Raw genomic sequence first — 21,824 nt, forward strand, 5'->3', positions numbered from 1 at the left:
GTTGAGACTACAGAGGACCAGTTCTCATGAGCCTTGTAATTATCCTCAGTTTTTGCCTCCTCTTTACTCCTTTCCATTAGCCAACCACTACAACTCTTCTAAGCTCTCCTCGTATCTGGTCCCTTCTTCCCACTCACAGAGCCACCCCCTCTCACTTCTCACCTAGACAAGATCACTTGCCTCCTACCTGGTACCTTTGCTTCTGTCCTATCTGCTCTTCTATCTTTCCTGCACTCACCTGCCCAAATTGTCTTCCTAGATCGGGGTTTTGACTCCAGTGGGCTTTTGCATGAGCTTTCCCTATTCCTGAAGCCTCCTGGAACTCTGGATTTCCTTTCCTACTGATCCAAGCTCTCAGCAGCCCGACCTGAACCCCAGTATTGGTATTCCATTCCTCCTCACCCCTGTCTGTCACTTGGCTGTGAATGATCTCCCAGAAGCACATGTGGGGTATATACTCAGGTATTTCTGTACCTGGAGCTTTATCAATGCATTGCCTAACCCCCTCGCCAAGGCTAAACCATTTATTCCTGTTTTTATTCTTATTCAATTTAATTAAACCCACATTCATTAACTTCCTAATCTGTCCAAGTACTGGGAATGACAAGGGGAAAAAGATGGTATCGTGTCTGCCTTTAAGTGGAACATTGTACTGGGGAGAGAGAATTCAATCCAATAAACATTTGTTCAGGACATACTGAATAGGTTAAGGAGGAGAGAGGGAGAAAACTTGGACTTTAAAGTTTTATTAAAATGAATGTTAAAAATTATATTTACATGTAATTAGAAAAAAAAATATCAATCATAAAATGGAAAAAATAATAATTAAATCATTTTCTTCTCTAAGTCTGTGGATTTATATCACAGAGGATACTAAATTTGTGTAAAAGTGCTTTAAATATAGTCAGAATTCAGTGGTATTCCTTTGGGGTCATCTAAATGATGGAGACATTCTCCAGTAATTCTATCAAAAATTATATTGTTGATCAACTGATTTTTTTTACTTCGATATTCTGAGACAATCTTTGTTATTTGTCCTATAGACAAATAGGAGAAAACCTAATAGTTCCTGGTGGAGTGAAAACTATTGAGGCCAATGGAAGGATGGTTATCCCTGGAGGAATTGATGTCAACACATACTTACAGAAGCCCTTCCAGGGAATGACATCTGTGGATGACTTCTACCAAGGCACCAAAGCAGCCCTGGCCGGCGGCACTACTATGATCAGTAAGTACTGCTGCTCATCCCTTGGGCGGCTGGGTCCCTGAAGCGTCCTCCTCCCCAGCAGTAGAACGAGAGTCGAGAAGTCAGAACCATTTTGCATCAGTTCTCTTTACCGTGGCATCTCTCTTGAAGAACCACTGTCTTAGTCGGCAGAAAGGGGACACATAAAGCCGAGTCTTGCTTTCATATTTCATCTCAGATTTCTTTGATTGAAAGCCCATTTTTTATTTTTTGGTGATTAGCTTTGCCTTTGCAGGATGTGCTGCTTGAGGATGTAACATAACCTCTGTTGCTTTTCAGAGCTTTCTATTCCAATCTCTCATCTGAATTCTCACAAATTAGGAATAGTTCTGGCCTATTCACAATGCTTTCCCCAGCTGTTTGAAAATCTTTTCTTTTTATACTCATATATGTGTATATAAACAAATAAATACATGTATCTATGTACACACATGTGTATTTGTGTATAAATGGATTATATATTTATATATAAATAACATTTTTAAAGAAATTCAGGAGTTGAATTATAACATTTGTTAGTGATTTAAATTGGGATTGACAATCTACTTGGAATCTATAGAATCTCAAGGCATTCTTTGCCCTTCATGGGCAATGCTTTTTTTCTATGTATTACTTTCCTTTTTTTTTTCTTGCACCATGATGTATAATTTTTCTTTTCTTTTCTGGAAGACTTATGACTCTAATCATCTCTGCATATTTTATATTCAAAATTATTAGTGTGATTATATAGAACTCACATACATCACACCTGTAAAATTGTACCTCACATCTATGTTCTTGTCTTATAAATATGTCCTTCTGTTTCTCAAGCTTTAGAAGGATTTTGCTTTGTGTTTTCTACATTGTAACTCTCGCTTTTCAGTCATTTCAGACATGTCTAACTCTTTGTGACCTCATTTAGACTTTTCTTGGCAAAGATACTGGAGTGGTTGGTCATTTTCTTGTCCAGCTCATTTAATAGATGAGGAAACAGGCAAACAGGATTAAATGACTTGCCCAGGGTCACACAGCTGGGAAGTGTCTGAGGCTTCAGAAAGGTATATTTCCTGTCTCTAGATACTGTTGTCTATCCACTATGTACTGAGTTTCCTCAATTAAATAATTGTGAATGTTAATTTCTCTTAAGTTTTTCTTTTTAGTATTCTTTTTTTCTGCCCTAAATTCTGATTTGGTTTTCACTTTCATTATTCTTAGCATTTTTTATCATATATATTTTTTCTGGATATTAAGTATTTCTTCTTGTTCTTCCAATATTTCTGGATGCACTTCAGAGTTTCTTGTCTTACTATTTATTTTTATTGAGTTTTCAGGTTGCTGTGTATCTGTGAAATATTTATTCAGTGTGTTATATTCTGTGTGATTTGGGGGGGTGTCATTTTTCCTTCTTTTTATGAATCCCATTGCTGATTTACATGTATGGGGGGGACTGGGCTTATACCCAAATTTTTGTTCTCAATCTCTATGTTTCCACACTTTATTTTCTGTTCCAGTAGCTTTCTATGAAACCCACATTGTTTAGCTCCCATTTCTTCCATTACCATCCATTTTCAGCTGTCCAAAACTCCTCACTCTGAAGATGTGTGAGGAAGAAGTTGGACCTTTGCCTGAGGAAACTCCATCAGGAGACGATTTTCCCTGGGTTCATACTCTCCCATTGCTCCAGACAGTCCATTGTTCTCCTCTGGATAATTTTGGAATTATAGGTCTCTTTTGCACAGTTGGGGGTATATGGGTCTAATGTTATTCCTTGATTAACTTTGTCCTTGATGAATAGTGACAGGATAGAAACCACTGCATCAAAAAATGTGTCATATAGGCCTTTGTCCTTTCTTTCTGGATGCAGGTGGGGCTAATTTGGTGCATTCTACAACTTTACCTTGTCATTTCATAAGGCTTTATATGGAGAGATCTTCCCTGTCTACTTTTCTTCATGCCCAGGCCTTTATTTAAAAAAACAAACAAAAAAAGGTAACTCTAATTGTTTGGGAGCCCGTGTAAAATATTAAGGGCCCACTTTGGGAAAAGGTATTGAAGATGATCTGCTACCTTAAACAGGTAGCCCCTGGTATAATGGCTACCTCCCACCTCCCACCATGAGTCCCACATTGATTCTGAGATACTCCAGTGAACATACATTTAAAGAGTTCTTCAAAGGGGCAATCCAATGCTGTGTCTTAGATCTCCTCTGTGTGGTACGGCAAATCCAATTTACAGATACTCAGAGATGTCTCAAGTGAAGAACAGAAGTGTTTATTCTTAGAATCTTGCAAGAAGCGAACTTCTCTAAACTGGGATTCAGCCAGTCTAGAGAGGTTAATTTCCACAGAGATTGAAATGAGTTATATAGTTGTGACCAAAGAATAATGCTTGGAAGTAACATGAATTTGTTAAATTTTGACCTGAATTTTATGATAGTCAGTTGTGCAACTGCTTACAACTGTTTACCCTATTTCATTTCCCCAGATAAACTGAATCAATCTACCTTAGTTAATGATTTTATAAGAAACCGTATAATCCCCCACACAGAGGAGATTTGTTTAGAGGTAAGTAGTTCCTTAAACTAGAATAACCAAGGAGATTTAGTTTACCTCAGGCTTCCTTGACAAATAGAGATTAGCCAGTTTATAGATTTCTTAGAATATTTTCCAGGTCACTGAACAGTTAGATTGTTCTCTAAATAGTTAAGATCCAGGAGATCAGATATTTCTACTAGAAGAGGAAGTCTTGCTCTCCTTCCCAGAGCCTTAATGATTAACACATCTTTGACATTGGGTCTGGAATTATCAAGGGAGAGGTCCTCAGTTTCCCCATTACACTCACATCCAGGGGTTGATTCTCCCTTTCTGCCATCTGGGGCACATGTCCATTTTGCCCTGGTAAATCCCTACAGCATTTTGAATGCTACTAACAGGCCTCAGATCTTTCTTAAGTTTCAGACTTATAGTTTATCTAACTCAAGAGTAAGCCCTCCTCCAGAGCTTTTACATCAAGTAACTGAAAATAAAAGAGTGGTCTCAGAAGACTATCAGAAATTAAACCCAATTTGTATAACATTAAATAATAATTATAATGACATTCCCTTGTAGAAAGATGCCTTAGGCTGTGATTTAGTCAGACTCACAAAGCCATAGAATGCAGACAACTATAGACTTCAAAGCCTAGACTCAGAACTAGAAGGGACCTTAGAACATTGAATCTCAAATGTTAAAGTTGTAAATAAACCTAGATCATGGAATAGAGAATGTTAGAAAACAGCAAAAGCAGATAGAGCTAGAAGGCATAGTAACTTGCCCATTAAAAAAATAATTGCCTGTACATGCAAACATGTGTCAGAACTGGCTCAATGGAAAAATTTTATTCAGCAAAACTGATGTTTCCTCTGCCCTTCATTTCAGTTTCCTCCCTCCCCTGCTTCAGACCTCCCCACATTCACTCCCTTGGGTTCCTGCTCTCCCTTGGGTGACCATAAGAAATAACTGATTAATGGCATAAAGCTTTCCTTGTGTAACAGTATTTCTGGCAAGGCTCAGACCAGGTGCCTTAGAAGGGAACCCAAAGACCTTGGAGGTCATATTTTTTCCTAGTTTGGGAAGAGAAGAAGCTAATGCTAGATCATAACCGGAGGGCAGATTCCTCTCCTCATCCCCTACCCCCTCTTTGGCAAATAGGAGACAGAATGCCCAGAGAGGAGGGAGATGGTGTGGCCTCCCCATATGTGGAACAACAATCAGACTGTGACTAAAGTGGTCACACGATCAGTCCCTTTCCTCAAATCCAGGTGAAAGCTGAAGGAGCAGGCGTCAAGGGGTGGTGGAGTTTCTTTCACAGATGGCTGGAACATGAGGAAAAAAGCAAGGGGCATCGATAGTCCTTCCCACTGCTCCCTGCTGTAGTTTCAATAGGAGTAACTGGGAATTTCTTAGTAATAAATACCAATGACATACCCTGGTGATTTTTTATTTGTTTTGCGTTTTCTGGTTTTCCTTTATTTATGACAGGAGGGAATAGGCAAGACCTTGGATCTACTCCGGGGAAGAGTGACCTTTCTTAATTTAGGGCCTATATCCCAACCTCCTGTTAGCCCACAATTAGAGAATTTCCACTAATTAGGATCAGAATTGTGAGTCATTCTTGTTTTATAACTAAACTTCCAAGGGCAGAATTATTAGGAAATTGGGGCTTCTAAAAATCTGCTAACCAGTCTAACCAAACTGCAAACTGCAAACTGCAAACCTAACAGTGACCCCTAGAGTTATGTATTTCGATATACACCAGTGTCCCCAGGAAATCAAATGCTTTATTTTACTTAAAATGCCTGGCAAAAGGAGGAGATTAATTGGGAATATCGGATGGCTGGGTAGGGAATCAGGACATTTTGATGCCCCTCAGAGTTCATCAACTAGGTGACTGCTTAGCCTGCCTCTGTGTATGGCTCAGCCTTTGAATAATAATACAATGATAGTCCTAAATGGAACAGCTTATATTTTTAACATGTTCTTCAGTTTGAAGCCCACTGTGATTCTGCGAAGTGTTTCTATTCTCCTTTTAAAGAACAGGAAATGAGGAAGTCACAAAGCTAGTAGGAAGTTGTGCTGACCAGCCTCCAGGTTTTCTAATATAAAAAATACACCCAATCATGAGAAGCCATCAACTGCCTAATCTCACCATTTAAGCCCCTGATATATAGAACCCTACCACTGTTGTTAAAAATGAGATCTTGATGTGGACCTGAGTTTTCTGCCAATGTTAACCTGAAAGCGATCTGCCTGGTGCACTCTTCTTTTGCTTTGAGTAAGAAGAGATTCTGTGACAAAGAAGATCCATTCCATTACCATTAGAAAGTTATGGAAATAGAGCTAGAAAGGACCATAGAAAACAAGACACAGGATGTTAAAAGCAGAAGAGACCTTAGAGAGCACCAAATCTAGGCTGTTATTGTTATTGGGATTTTTTTTAAATTTTAGTAACTTTTTATTGACAGAATCCATGCCAGGATAATTTTTTTTTACAACATTATCCCTTGCACTAATTTCTGTTCCGATTTTTCCCTCCCACCCTCCACCCCCCCTAGATGACAAGCAGTCCTATATATGTCGAATATGTCCTAGTATATCCTAGATACAATGTATGTGTGCAGATCCAAACAGTTCTCTTGTTGCACAGGGAGAATTGGATTCAGAAGGTAGAAATAACCCGGGAAGAAAAACAAAGATGCAAACAGTTTACATTCATTTCCCAGTGTTTTTTTTTCTTTGGGTGTAGCTGCTTCTGTCCATCATTGATCAATTGAAACTGAATTAGGTCTCTTTGTCAAAGAAATCCACTTCCATCAGATTACATCTTCATACAGTATCGTTGTTGACGTATATAATGATCTCTTGGTTCTGCTCATTTCACTTAGCATCAGTTCATGTAATTCTCTCCAAGCTTCTCTGTATTCATCTTGCTGGTCATTTCTTACAGAACAATAATATTCCATAACATTCATATACCACAGTTTATTCAGCCATTCTCTAATTGATGGGCATCCACTCAGTTTCCAGCTTCTAGCCACTACAAACAGGGCTGCCACAAACATTTTGGCACATACTGGTCCCTTTCCCTTCTTTAGTATCTCCTTGGGGTATAAGCCCAGTAGAAACACTGCTGGGTCAAAGGGTATGCACAGTTTGATCACTTTTTGGGCATAATTCCATATTGCTCTCCAGAATGGTTGGATTCATTCACAGCTCCACCAACAATGTATCAGTGTCCCAGTTTTCCCACATCCCCTCCAACACTCATCATTATTTTTTCCTGTCATCTTAGCCAATCTGACAGGTGTGTAGTGGTATCTCAGAGTTGTCTTAATTTGCATTTCTCTGATTAATAATGATTTGGAACACTTTCATATGAGTGGTAATGATTTTAATTTCATCATCTGAAAATTGTCTGTTCATATCAACTGACCATTTATCAATTGGAGAATGGCTTGGTTTCTTATAAATTAGAGTCAGCTCTCTATATATTTTGGAAATGAGGCCTTTATCAGAACCTTTAACTGTGAGGATGTTTTCCCAGTTTGTTGCTTCCCTTCTAATCTTGTTTACATTAGTTTTTTGTACAGAAGCTTTTAATTTGATGTAATCAAAATTTCTATTTGTGACCAATAATGGTCTCTAGTTCGTCTTTAGTCACAAATTTATTCCTCTTCCACAAGTCTGAGAGATAAACTATCCTATGTTCCTCCAATTTGTTTATAATCTCGTTCTTTATGTCTAAATCATGGACCTATTTTGATCTTATCTTGCTATACGGTGTTAAGTGTGGGTCCATGCCTAATTTCTGCCATACTAATTTCCAGTTGTCCCAGCAGTTTTTGTCAAATAATGAATTCTTATCCCAAAAGTGAGGATCTTTGGGTTTGTCAAACACTAAATTGCTATAGTTGACTATTCTGTCTTGTGAACCTAACCTGTTCCACTGATCAACTAATCTATTTCTTAGCTAATACCAAATGGTTTTGGTGACTGCTGCTTTATAATATAGTTTTAGATCAGGTACAGCTAGACCACCTTCATTTAATTTTTTTTCATTAATTCTTTTGAGATTCTTGACCTTTTATCATTCCATATGAATTTTATTGTTATTTTTTCTAGATCATTAAAATATTTTCTTGGAAGTCTGATTGGTATAGCACTAAATAAATAGATTAGTTTAGGGAGTATTGTCATCTTTATTATATTTGCTCGACCTATCCAGGAGCATGATATTTTCAATTGTTAAGTCTGACTTTATTTGTGTGGAAAGTTTTTTGTAATTTAGCTCATATAATTCCTGACTTTCCTTTGGTAGATAGATTCCAAATATTTTTATGCTGTCGACAGTTATTCTGAATGGAATTTCTCTTTGTATCTCTTGCTGTTGGATTTTGTTGGTGATGTATAAAAATGCTGAGGATTTATGGGGATTTATTTTATAATCTGCAACTTTGCTAAAGTTTTGGATTATTTCTAATAGCTTTTTTGTAGAATCTCTAGGGTTCTCTAAGTATACCATCATATCATCTGCAAAGAGTGATAGTTTGGTTTCCTCACTGCCTATTCTGTTCCTTTAATCTCTTTCTCGACTCTTATGGCCGAGGCTAGTGTTTCTAATACAATATTGAATAATAATGGTGACAGTGGGCAACCTTGCTTCACTCCAGATCTTACTGGGAAAGATTCCAGTTTTCCCCATTGCATATGATGCTTACTGATGGTTTAAATATATGCTCCTGACTATTTTAAGAAAAAAGTCCATTTATTCCTATACTCTCAAGTGTTTTTATTAGGAATGGATGTTGGAGTTTATCAAATGCGTTTTCTGCATCTATTGAGATGATCATATGGTTTTTGTTCGTTTGCTTATTGATATAGTCAATTATGCTAATAGTTTTCCTAATATTAGACCAGCCCTGCATTCTGGTATAAATCCTACTTGATCATAGTGTATTATCCTGTGGATGATTTTCTGTAATCTTTTGCTAATATTTTATTTAATTTTAGCATCGATATTCATTAGAGATTGGTCTACAATTTTCTTTCTCTGTTTTCAGCCTACCTGGTTTAGGTATCAGTACCATGTCTGTGTCGTAAAAGGAGTTTGGTAGGACTCCTTCAATCCCTATTTTTTCAAATAGTTTATATAGCATTGGGGTTAATTGTTCTTGAAACGTTTGGTAGAATTCACATGTACATCCATCTGGTCCTGGGGATTTTTTCTTAGGGAGTTGGCTAATAGCTTGTTCTATTTCTTTTCTAAGATGGGACTGTTTAGGATATTTACTTCTTCCTCTATTAATCTGGGCAAGCTATATTTTTGTAGGTATTCTTCCATTTCATTTCAGTTGTCAAATTTATTGCCATAAAGTTGGGCAAAATAATTCCTAATTATTGCTCTAATTTCCTCTTCATTAGTGGCAAGTTCCCTCTTTTCATTTTAAGAATAACAATTTGATTTTCCTCTTTCCTTTTTTTAATCAGATTTACTAAGGGTTTGTCTATTTTGTTGGTTTTTTCATAGAACCAACTCTTAGTTTAATAATTAATTCAATAGTTTTTACTTTCAATTTTATTGATCTCTCCTTTTATTTTTTAGAATTTCAAGTTTAGTGTTTGACTGGGGTTTTAATTTGTTCCTTTTCTAGCATTTTATTGTAAGCCCAATTTGTTGACCTTCTCTTTCTCTACTTTATGCAAGTAAGCTCTAGAGATAAAATTTCCCTTATTACCACTTTGGCTGCATCCCACACATTTTGATATGATGTCTCATTATTGTCATTTTCTTGGGTGAAGTTATTAATTATGTCTATGATCTTCTGTTTCACCCAATCATTCTTTAGTATGAGATTATTTAGTTTCCAATTATTTTTTGGTCTACTTTCCCCTGGCTTTTTGTTGAGTCTAATTTTTATTGCATCGTGGTCTGAAAAGGATGCATTCACTATTTTTTCCCTCCTGCATTTGAGTTTGAGGTTTTTATGTACTAATATATGGTCTATTTTTGTGTATGTTCCATGAACTGCTGAAAAGAAAGTGTACTCCTTTCTGTCTCCATTTCGTTTTCTCCAGAGGTCTATCATATCTAACTTTTCTAGTATTCTATTTACCTCTTTGACTTCTTTCTTATTTATTTTGTGGTTTGATTTATCTAATTCTGAGAGTGCAAGGTTGAGATCTCCCACTATTATAGTTTTGCTATCTATTTCTTCCTGCAGCTCTCTTAATTTCTCTTTTAAGAATTTAGATGCTACACCACTTGGTGCATGTATGTTTAATATTGATATTGCTTCCTTATTTATGCTACCCTTTAGCAAGATATAGTGCCCTTCCTTATCTCTTTTAATTAGATCAATTTTTGTTTTTGCTTGATCTGAGATCAGGATGGCTACCCCTGCTTTTTTGACTTCACCTGAAGCATAGTAGATTTTGCTCCATCCTTTTACCTTTATTCTGCTTGTATCTCCCTGCTTCAGGTGTGTTTCCTGTAAATAACACGTTGTAGGATTCTGGCTTTTAATCCATTCTGCTAATTGCTTCCTCTTTATGGGGGAGTTTACCCCGTTCACATTTATGGTTAAAATGACCAATTCTGTATTACTTGCCATCTTGTTAACCCCTATTTATGCTTTTCTCCCTTTTTTCCCCCTTCCCCCCCCCTTCCCTCCCCTTTCCAGTATTAAACTTGTGAGCACCACTTGCTTCTCACAGCCCTCCCTTTTTAGTATCCCTACTCCCCACCTTAGAGTTCCTCCCCCTATCTTACTCCTTTCCCTCTCAGTTTCTGTATTCCCTTCTGCTTAGCTTATTCCTTCCCTTTTCCCTTCTCACTTTTCAATGAGGATGGGAGAAGTTTCACCATATATTGAATATGTCTAACATTTTTCTCTTAAAGTCAATTCTTATGGCAGTAAAATACCCACTATATTCATCCCCTCCATTCTTTCTCTCAGATATAATAGGTTCCTTTGCCTCTTTGTGAGATATAGTACCCCACTTTACCCTTTTTGATCAATGTCCTTTCCACCTCTAATTTCTAGAACAAGGTATACAGGTATTTTTTATACATCTTTACAGAAGAAATATAGTTCCCAAGATTTCTTTTACCTTTTTTAGGTTTTTCTTGAGTTCTATATTTGCAGATCAAATTTCTTGTTAAGTTCTGGTTTTCACCAAAAATAGGTAAACACTTATTTCGTTGAATAATCATCTTCTTCCCTGGAAAAGATGCTCATTTTGGCTGGTGATTTTTTGGTTGCATACCGAGTTCCTTAGCCTTTTGGAATATCATATTCCAGGCCCTTCGATCTTTAATTGGATGCTGCTAGATCTTGGGTGATCCTTATTGGCTCCTCTATATTTTGAATTGGGTTTTCTAGCCGCTTGGGTATTTTTTCCTTTGTTTGAGGGTTCTGGCATTTGGCCACTATATTCTTGTGTTTTGATTTTTGGATCCCTTTCAGTGGTGATCAGGTGAATCCTTTTCAAGTTATTTTACCCTCTGTTTCTATGACTTCGGCAGTTCTCTTTTGATAATTTCCTGGAAAATAGTGTCCAGGCTCTTTTTCATCGTATTTTCTGGGGTCAATGATTCTCAGATTGTCTCTCCTAGACCTGTTTTCCAGGTCTGTTGTTTTCCCAGAAGTATTTCACATTTTCTCCATTGTTTGGTTTTTGGTCTTGCTTGACTGATTCTTCTTGTCTCCTTGAGTCATTCAATTCCATTTGTTCTATTCTTATTTTCAATGAAGTGTTTTCTTCACTCACTTTTTTTATATCTTTTTTCTAATTGTCCAATTTGTTCTATGGAATGTTTTTCCATTTTGCCCATTTTATTCTTTAGTGAGCCATTTTCTGTTTCCAGTTCACTAATCCTATTTTTCAAGGATTTTATTTCTTTATCCATTCTGTCTTTAAGTGAATGGGATGACTTTTCCAGACTCTCTTGCCAGGCCTCCATCTCCTTTTCCCATTTTATTTCTAGCTCTCTTGTGAGAGCCTTTTTAATTTCTTCTTATGAGATTCATCTGCTGGGGAACAGATGATCTCCTCCTAATGAGTCACCTGGAGATAATCTGTTTTTAGTCTCCTCAGGGTTTAGAGTCTGTTCTCTATCTGTATAAATGCTGTCAGTTGTTAAAGTCCTTTTTAACTTTTTGCTCATTTTGTCAGAGAAGAATCAGAGACAAACCAGCAAAGGAAAAAAAAGGAAAAAAACCCCAAATGGAATCTGCTTTTTGGGGGGAGGGGCTGGATGGCATTACCGAGCTTCCTCTACAGACTGAGGGGGCAGCAGCGAGGCACTAGCAGGACTGTGTTGCGCCTGCGCTCTGAGACTCTGACAGTGTGCTGAGACACTGTGGGGGAGGGGTGACCGGTCTCAAGGAACTCCAGCTGTTTGGGGTTGTATTCTTCACCCCCAGTGTTTTACTTCTGCTGGGCTATGACTTGCTGCCAGGGCAAAGATCCAATCCTTGCAAGCTCTCCCCACAGGACGGCTGAGATCCACCCCAACCCGCTCCGGTCTGCTCGGCTGTGAGCTGCCTGCCCTCAGCCTGTGCCCGATCTAAAACCGTCCCACCCTCGAGCAAAAACAGACCTTTCCTGGCAAATCTCAAGGATGTCTTCTCTTGGTAACTATTTGTGGGGTTTTTTTTCAGTCAGGCATTAATTCAGAGGCTTGTAATGAGATGGATTCTGAGAGAAAATGCGGAGCTTACACAGCTGTGTGCCTCCTCGCCACCATCTTTGTTATTGGGATTTTTAAAGTTTTTTTAGTATCATGGAGTCCTTTTGGGAAAATGATGAAGTCTATCAAACTGCTTTCAGAATATTTGTAAATACTCTAAATAAACTACCTAGCATTACAAAGGAAACCAATTAGATTGAAATCCCACAGGTAGCCATGAAGACAGAAATCATGTGCTTGCTAATGGCAGATTAGTAGATAGGATAATTTTAAAGTAGCAATCAGCATAAATGATAACTTTAATGTGATATGAAAATATTGTCCATTTTGTTGGTGACAAAGTTACATCATTTCCTCCATTCACAATTGAAGGAAATACTTAAATTTCAGTTAAAAGTTAATCAAAATTCAAATGTGATGTTTTTCCCATCCAAGTTTATGGACCCTCTGAAATCTATCTGTGGACCTCAAATTAATGACTCCTGATTTAATCCAACCTTCTCATTTGATGGAAGGTATTTAGTCCCAAAGTCCCATGATTTCATGGTAGAGTAAGACCCACAAACCTTGGTCCCAGCACAAGACTCTTCCATTCCAAAAACTGGAGGAAATCAGGGAAAATATCCAGACAGAGGCAAGACCTCCCTGCAGTTATTGTCTCTATTGCTGCTTCCTCCCCTTTTCTTCAAGGGGATGGGCCAACTTGGCTAATCTTCCCAATACCAAACTACCAGCTACTGCAAGAAGGAGTTATTTGCACCTCATGAATATGGATGCTCCCAATGCAGTCACCACCTGTTGGTAGGAAGGCTGCAAGGGAAAGGATTGGGACTGTTTTGCATACAGCCAAATAAGGGTGTGATTGAAGAGAGTGAAGGGAGTAATTGCCTCCTTTTATCTTTTAATCATTTTAGGGAAAACTGGGGATCAGGATGTGGGTCTGTTTGCACACATAGTACTTATTCCACACTGTACTTTGTCTAAGTCAGCACAGAAAATTCAGAAGCATGGAGAGCCGGAAAAATGGGGCCGTCCCAGGAAATAAATGTCAGGGCATCTATGACAGAAGAAGGACATTTCAGTCTCTGAGGATTTCAGGCATCTGAGGAGACAAACCAGGAGGTCGCTTAGACATCTTGACTTCCAAGTCTGTTGGCTTGTATGAAGAGAGTTGGTTTTATTACTAAAAAGCTTTTGAAAAAGAGGAGTGTTTTGAGCCTCTCTCCTTCTAGGTGATTTCTTAATGTTCAAAATTCAGTAAACCATAAATTGCCCGACCCTGGATATCAGTTCTTTCTTCTGACTCCAGCTCTAAAAGCTCATTGTCCCGTAGGATTAATGAGCACAATTTGGGTTCTTTGTACTAAGTAACATATATCAAAACTCATGTTTGAGGGAAGGGAAGAACAAGAGAATTTCATGGTTTTTGACTGTCGAACTCTCTGTTCTGAAGGCTAATTGTTATTAGAAAAGATTTTATAGAATTAGGCTTAGTAATACAGATGTTTTTGTATTTCACTTGTTATGATACATGGGGGAAATCAGCCTTGGCAAACAAATTTTTCTTAGGTTTATGAGCCTTATTTAAAGCCGAAGCAATTACTTCAACAGTCAGTGTTAGACATGGAAAGCCAATGGGAAGCTGAAACATGATTATGTGGATTGCTCTTTCCTTCAGGTGAAGATTAGCCATGGCCATTTAACTGTGACATCAGATATCTTCAGACACAAGAGGGCTGACAGGGCTAAGAAAAGAGATAGCAACCTTCCACCTACTAGTAGCTGAAGCTATGGGAATCGCTTCTTCCCTCTTACTCCAGGCACACACAAAGACCCTAACCCCTTCTCAGTCAGTAACTTAGATTTACAGAGCAGCCAGCTTCAACCCCACTAGGATTTATCGATTAGTCGATTGATTACATTGTTTCAAGAAAATGAAAAGTCTGTGACTGTAGAACTCTACACTATTTCTTCAGAGACTCCTTATTTGGACTTGGGTGATATGGGCAGAAAAAGTCTCTAGACACTTTTAGGTTGCTGTTGGAAGAAAGAAAAAAAGGAAGGAAAAATGGGAGGGTAGAAAAAAGGGAGGGAAGGAATAAGGGAAGGATTGAGGAAGGAAGGAGGAAGAAAATAAGCAAGCTAGGAAGGAAAGAAGTAAGGAAGGGAGGGAGGAAAGGAGAAAAAGAATGGCAAATAAGAAATACGATAGAGCACTAGTCCTGGAGTAAGGAAGGAAGACCTGATTCAAATCTGGCTTCAGACACATTCTACACATGCAGGAAAATAAAACTATTTTCACTATTATTAAAATGGCAGTCCCCTGACTGTCTTCTTACTCAAAAAGTAATTAGGTTATGTTTGTTTTTTGTCACAATCTCCTATTATTTTTAATCTAGTAAAAGCACAAAAACTTGGAATAATGATCCAAGGGATGTAGTGAATCAGCATAGTTAAATTAGTTAATCAGCAGAATTAAAGAATATTTATAAAGAAACATGTTAATAATATGTATTAAATCAATTACATGTAAATAGAGCACTGCTCCAGACAGTTTTGCCACTAAGTTGCTATGGGATCTGGGATACATCCATTTCCTTCCTTGGGACTTGTTTCTTTTTTGTTTCAATCATGTGTGTGACTCTCCATGATCCCATTTGGGGTTTTCTTGGTAGGCATTCTGGTTTGCCATTTCCTTTTCCAAGTCATTTTACAGATGAGCAACTAAGCTAACCAAGGTGAAGTGATTTCCCAGGCTTACACAGCTGGAAACTGTCTGAGGTTAGATTTGAACTCAGGATGATGAGTCTTTCCTGATTTCAGCCCCAGCATTCAGTGCAGTATAGTGTCATCTAGTGATAAACTGAGATGAAGATTTGATGTCGGTTCCTCCAGCTCTGAATTTGTGTGTTCTCAGAACTCTTCTGCCTCCAGTATTAGATATTTTTCTATGTTATTTTTGTTCCCTTTTTGCTCTAGCACTTTTTGATCTTACCCTGCTCAGCATTGTCATTTATCACTATCAAACATATTACGTAGATTAAATGAAGATATGAAATATTAAGTGGGATGAGATTGATTCGTCAGGCGATTATGATTGCCCCTTAAGTGAAAGTATGTTGTTTTTGCTCCAGAATTACCAGGCAGCTGGGGGTGCAGTGGATGGAGCCCTAGGTCTGGAGGCAGGAAGTCCTGAGTTCAAATTCCACTTCAGACACTTCCCAGTTATGATAACATTGGGCAAGTCACCTGATTTCTGTTTGCCTCAATGTTATTAGTTGTAAAAAGAGAATGATACTAGCATCTAACTTGAAGGGTTGTGGCAAGGCTCAGATAAATTGTATCTGCAACTATCCCTTAGCACAGTGTCTCACACCTAGTAGGTATGATGCAAATGTTTATCGTTCTCAGGACCACGGTCAAATTACATTAATTCTTTTTATACATGCTGCAATAATACCAATGTACTAACAGTAAAATGGACCATTAGGTGCAAGTCACTTCACACTTTTTGCCTCAGGTCCTCATCTGTAAAATGACCTGGAGAAGGAAATGGCAACCCCCTCCAGTATCTTTGCCAAGAAAACCCCAAATGAAGTCACAAAGAGTTGGACAAGACTGAATTGAACTAGCAATGAAGGAAAAATATCTTTTAAAAGGAAAAAAAATCAGAGCTCAGAATAATTTTTAAAAGATCAATTCAGCTCCCAGAAGATCTTGTTTTGATTCAGTCAATTAAATATTTTAATTCCTCCTTAAAGGGAGGTTCCAGTCACTATTGAACCTCCTCTGCTATAGATCATTGGCCAACCATTGTAGAAAGCAGCTAGTTTCTTTTAGTCTCCTGGGGGGGGGTGGAGGGGAGAATGTGGGCTTGGAGGCCAGATTGCTTTCTGCAGAGGCAGAATTGATTGTGAGGAGAGTTCGGGTCCTGTCACTTGAACTATGACCTCCTGTCACTCCTTTCTGTGATGTTCTTGGACATTTCTGTTCAATCTTGCATATTCTCCAAGGTGGCAGGGGTGGAGGAGGGGAGAAGGGGAAAGGAGGGCATCTTCAGAATGTAAGAGACATTCAGCCTTATGGGGAAGCTGAGAGACATTCGTGATTACAGAGGCAAGGGAATAAAACCTTAAAGGGATATTCAGAGCAGGCTACGATTATTGATCAATATTTATTGATTGCCTAATCTTCGAAAGGCACTAAAGGTTATAAACGATTCATTTGAATCCAATAAATATTATTGAAGGCTTGGATTACACAGTGTACTGTACTAAATATTAGGCACAAACTATAATATAACCCAAGACAGTCCCCGTGCCAGGAGTCCATTGTCTATTATAAAAATGGGGGAAAAGTAAGTGTCTAAACCAAGAACAAGCAGACATTGGAGGGTATTTGAGGAGAGCAAGAGTATTTCTGACTGGAGGGGAATCGGGAAACTCTTCATGGAAGGAATCGAAGGAGTTGAGCTTTGTATACCATTCATCTTTATGAGTTCAAATCCTACTTCAGATACTTATTAACTGTGATGCCGGACAAGTCACTTAATGCTGTTTACCTCAGTTTCTCTTGTGTAAAAATGAGCAAACACACACATACACACACAGAGTACATATTTTTCAGCTGGCAGTTCTTGGGATCTTGAATCAGTGAGCCAACAGGACATCACTAGGGATATATTTATTAAATAAGCACATGATTTTCCCCAAAAGGGAATGGAAGCACATGGATTTTTATTAGAAAATCTATAGCTTCATCCATAAAATGATTTACACAAACAGAAAATTCATTTTAGAACCATAACTTTAAGAATGCAGATATACATGGATTCTTTCAAAGACAACAAAGAAATTGTTTTGCTTTTCTATGCATATTTGTTACAAGGAACTTTTCTTTCTTTTTCTCAGTGAATGAAAGATGGAAGGAAAAGAAGATAGATTTATTTTTTTTCTTAATTCAACACATAACACTTAATTTTAAAAAAGACAACTTGAGGAGTTAGTTCTCTCCCCTTCTTCCTTTACTTCCCCATTTATTGGAAAAATCTCTTGAAGGCCAAGGAAGGCTTTCTGCTTCTGTATAGAAAGTTGGCTCAGGTAACTACCTTTTATTTATTCAGTCTTGTCAGAGAACCGATATCTCATGGCTGATGGTGGGGTATAACACTTCCAAAGAAGTTGGTTTTCAGACTGCTCTGTCTGTTTTTGCAGCCTTCCCCCCTCCTCTAGAGTCCAATTATCTTCCCTTCCTTGGTCAGTATAGGTTCTGCAGTGGGAATGCCTAGTTTCTGCAGTGGGAATGCCCAGCTTCTGCAGCGGGCACACCAGTGGGGTTGTCAGAGGGAGAGAGGGAAGTGGAAGCCAGAACTAGAGCTCAGATAATACCAGTTTCAGAGATTTGGAGTCTACCCTGAGCTCCATTTCACAGCCAAAGTCCAGGGGCAAAGAGCTCGCTACATTGGTTGCTTCTGCTTTCTCATTCTCCACTCACTTCTCAATTTTGGGAAATCTGGTTTATGACGCCATCAATAAATTCTGTATCGCTAAAACTGCCCGGCATCTTTGAATTGTTAAACATGGTGTCCTTTGCCAGTTCCCAGCCTCCCCTCCTCTGGAGATTTTTGTTACTGTTATCACCCGTCTTCTTGGACATCTCCCTCAGCTTTCATGAAGCTCCATAGTCTCTTCTAGGTTTCTTCCAGCCTGAATGATCTTTTCTATCTCTTTTGCTCAATGATTTCTCAACCCCAGCCAGGGGGTCCCTCAAAGCTCTAATCTGGGATGTCTTCAAACATGTATATGTGGTACAGACATACACACATATGTATGTGTATATCTGTATAAAGATGTATGTGTATAGATATATGTATATATGTGTGCATGTGCGTACATATATATGTATGTGTGCCTATTGTGTGTTTATTTTTTTTCCAGTGGAGAAGAAGAAAGAAAATAGATTAATTTTCTCTTAAATAGAAAAATCAAATTTAATATAAAAAGCAACTTGGGGGAGGCTGTTTCCCTCCTCCTTCCTTTTGTTGGATAGATAAAGGTGGTGATCTCATTTGTACTGGGGATCTCATCAGCTCCCAAGGTTTTAGTTATCATCTATATGTAAATGTCTACCAATTTACATATTCTACCCTAATTTGGTGTGTGAACTTTGCCCTACATTATCATCTCTACTTGGAGGACCTGTATTCATCTGACATCCAAACAGCCCAGAACCATATTTATCATCCTCCCCACTAAGCCCCTCCCTCTTCCACACTTCTCTTTTACCGTTGAGGGTACCAACATCCTTTCCCCCAGATTTGTAGTCTGTCAGTCATCTGACTGGATCTTTTTCTCACCTCCCCCTTCCTCCCATAGCCAGTCAATTTTGGAGTCTCATCAATCCTATCCCCATTTCTTGCATCAGTTCTCTTGTCTTTATTCACTCGGCCACCACCGTGTTTTAGATCCCCATCGCCTCTAACTTGGATTGTCAAGAGCCTCTGAATTGGTCTCCCTGCTTACAGATATCCAGCTGCCTAATCCAGCCTATAGTCAGCTGTGAAAATAATTTCCCTAAATCGGAAGGATGAACACATCATGTTGCATTTAAAAACATGTGGATTCTTCCTGGTGCCTGTAAATAAAACATGAACTCCTCAGTCTGTGTCTGGAAGTGTTTCCCCTCTTGTTGCAGCCTTCCTTCCAGACATTTCACATGGCTCCCGACGAGCACAATGTGGACCAGCTAAACTGAATTTCTTCCTATTCCCAGTGTCTGTGTGCATACTATCCTCACTCCTGACTACTTCCTTATCTAACACTACTTAGTAGTTTCTAAATACCCCTTAGACGGGCAGCTGAATGGTACAGAAGATAGAGGGCGAGGCCTGGAGTCAGAAGTCTCATCTTCCTAAGTTCAAATCAATCCTCAGATAGCTCCTAGTAGCTGTGTGACTCTGGGCAGGTCACATAACCCTATTTTTCTCAGTCTGTAAAATGAGCTGAAGAAGGAAATGCAGATTGCTCCCATATTTTTGCCAAGAAAACCCCAAAAGGAGTCATGAAAGATCCAAGAGGACTGAACAACAACAAGTATTCCCCATTAGAGTGTAAGTGGCTTGAGGGCAATGATTTGGTGTTTGGTTTTTCTTTATAATTTTTTGATGTCTTTGTCTTCTTGTTATTGGATTGTTTCTGTCCTGTTTGACTCTTTGTGACCCATTTTGGACTTGTCTTGGCAAGGATACTGGGGGGATTTGCCATTTCTTTCTTCAGCTCACTTGACAGATGAGTCAACTGAGGCAGACAAGGTGAAATGATTTGCCCACAGTCTCGCACCTAGTTAGTATCTGAAGCCAGATTTGATTTCATGAAGATTTTCCTGACTGTAAGCCCAGTTCTCTTTCCACTGCTCCATATCTAGCTTTCCAGACCCCCTCCCCTTTCCCTGCACTGGATACTCTGTGTACTAGACTGGTTTGGACCATGCCCTTCTTTTTCTCTTCTAGTTGACCACGTCCTCCCTGAGCCTGGGGCCAGCTTGCTCACCACCTTTGAAAAATGGCACGAGGCTGCTGACACCAAGTCCTGCTGCGATTACTCTCTCCACGTGGACATCACCAGCTGGGACGACGGGATCCGGGAAGAGCTGGATATGTTAGTGCAGGACAAAGGTCAGTCAGTGCCCCCCGGGGGGGGTTTCCTCTCCAACCTCGGGCCTCACGCGGTCATCCCTGTGGCCGGCCCTTTGGATTGTACAAAACTCCCGTGTCGGGATGACCGGGCCAGTCTCGGTGCTACTGTTGCCCACCACTTATTCATATCATTATACATACATATACTATATATGTGTGCCCATCATTACACACATATGGGCCCGTCGGTGGGAATGCGTGTATTTGTACAGAACATAATGGACCATAAGCTCTAGAATGGGCCCATTTGGCATCTGTGTTTGCACAGATACGTGTATTGTTATTGTTGTTGTTCACTTGTTCAGCCACATCTGGTTCTTTGCGACCCCATGGCCCACAGACACCAGTGTTTCCCATGAGGTTTTTCTGGGCCGAGACCCTGGAGTGGTCAGCCATTTCCTTCTCCAGCTCATTTTACAGATGAGGAAACTGAGGCAAACAGAGTGAAGTGACTGCCCAGAGGCATTACACCTAATAAATGTCTGAGGTTGGATTTAAAGTCAGGTCTTCCCTACTCCTGCCCAAGTGCTCTGTCCAAGGTACCTCCCAGCTGCCTCATATATTCGCCTGGACACATAGGAATATTCCATCATTTGTGGCTGAGTACAAAGGTGTGCAGCCCCGGATGAGGCCGTGCAGCCCAGGACAAGGATGTGTGGCCCAGGATGAGGCCATGCTTATTGCCTCTGGGATAGGATGCGAGTTACTGCTGATGAAATGGCTCATTGACAGGAAGTTGCAACAGGAACTTTCACAAGAACACCCTTCATCTTTTCAGGATAGAAAATGCATATTTCTTTAGAGGCAGCTGGCCAGTGAATGGAGGCTGGTCAGGGAGTCCAGCTTCAATCAGACAAAAGTCCTGAGCCACCCGAAGCCTCCACTCGGACAGCCGGATTCCCTCTTGGCCCTTAATTGGACGGTCAGTCCACTAAAAACCTCTGGGGACTGTTCAGAGAGGCAGCTGTGAGGGAGTGGGAGAGGTGCCCAAGTGGGCGTCCTATTTGTAGGCCATTTCCAGCTTTGTTTTGTTGTGGAAGCTTGGCGATCACTTCATTTTTTAAGCTCTGTTTTTTTTTTTTTTTAATTTAGAAAATTAATTGGGAAGTGTTTAACAAATAAAAATATAGTTGTTGTTGTTCAGTCATATCTGATTCTCTGGGACCCCAATTGTTTTCTTGGCAAAGATACTGGAGTAGTTGGCCATTTGTTTCTTCAGTTCATTTTACAAATGAGAAAACTGAGGCGAGTAGGGTAAAGTGACTTGCCAAAGGTCACACAGCTAGTAAGTGTTTGAGACTGTATTTGAACTCAGGGAGATGAATAGAGAGACAGATAGGTTATTGATGGATAGATGACAGAGATATAAAAAATAGATAGACAGATAGTCAGTCTCCTTGAGCTCCTTGAGAGCAGGGCCAACTTGTTTTTCAATCCTATGCCTAAAACTTGGCACAGAGCTTGGCATATGTAAGTGTTTAATAAATTCTTTGTGTCCCAAAAAATCTCAACAGGCTAGACCAATGGATCAAATCCAATAATATGAAATTCAATGGGGGTAAATGTCAAGCACAACACTTGAACTAAAAAGAAATAAAGTTCACATATAGAATGGAGAAGATTTAGTTAAAGAACAATTCATGGTGGGAGGAAGAGTAGGAGAGACCAATGAGATGT

The 21,824-nt window shown here is 39.2% G+C and overlaps 1 protein-coding gene across 2 annotated transcripts in view; it reads left to right on the forward strand.

Annotated features, from left to right (window-relative positions):
- Window positions 1-21,824, forward strand: part of CRMP1 (collapsin response mediator protein 1) — a 73,676-nt gene that overhangs the window by 30,717 nt on the left and 21,135 nt on the right. For both annotated transcript variants that reach the window (XM_031944240.1, XM_031944241.1), the window contains exons 3-4: window positions 1,044-1,228; window positions 19,962-20,126. In XM_031944240.1, coding sequence (XP_031800100.1) covers window positions 1,044-1,228; window positions 19,962-20,126 — 350 coding nt within the window. The remainder of the gene's footprint in view (window positions 1-1,043; window positions 1,229-19,961; window positions 20,127-21,824) is intronic.

Source organism: Sarcophilus harrisii, chromosome 6 (assembly GCF_902635505.1).
Source record: "Sarcophilus harrisii chromosome 6, mSarHar1.11, whole genome shotgun sequence".
NCBI lineage: Eukaryota > Metazoa > Chordata > Mammalia > Dasyuromorphia > Dasyuridae > Sarcophilus > Sarcophilus harrisii.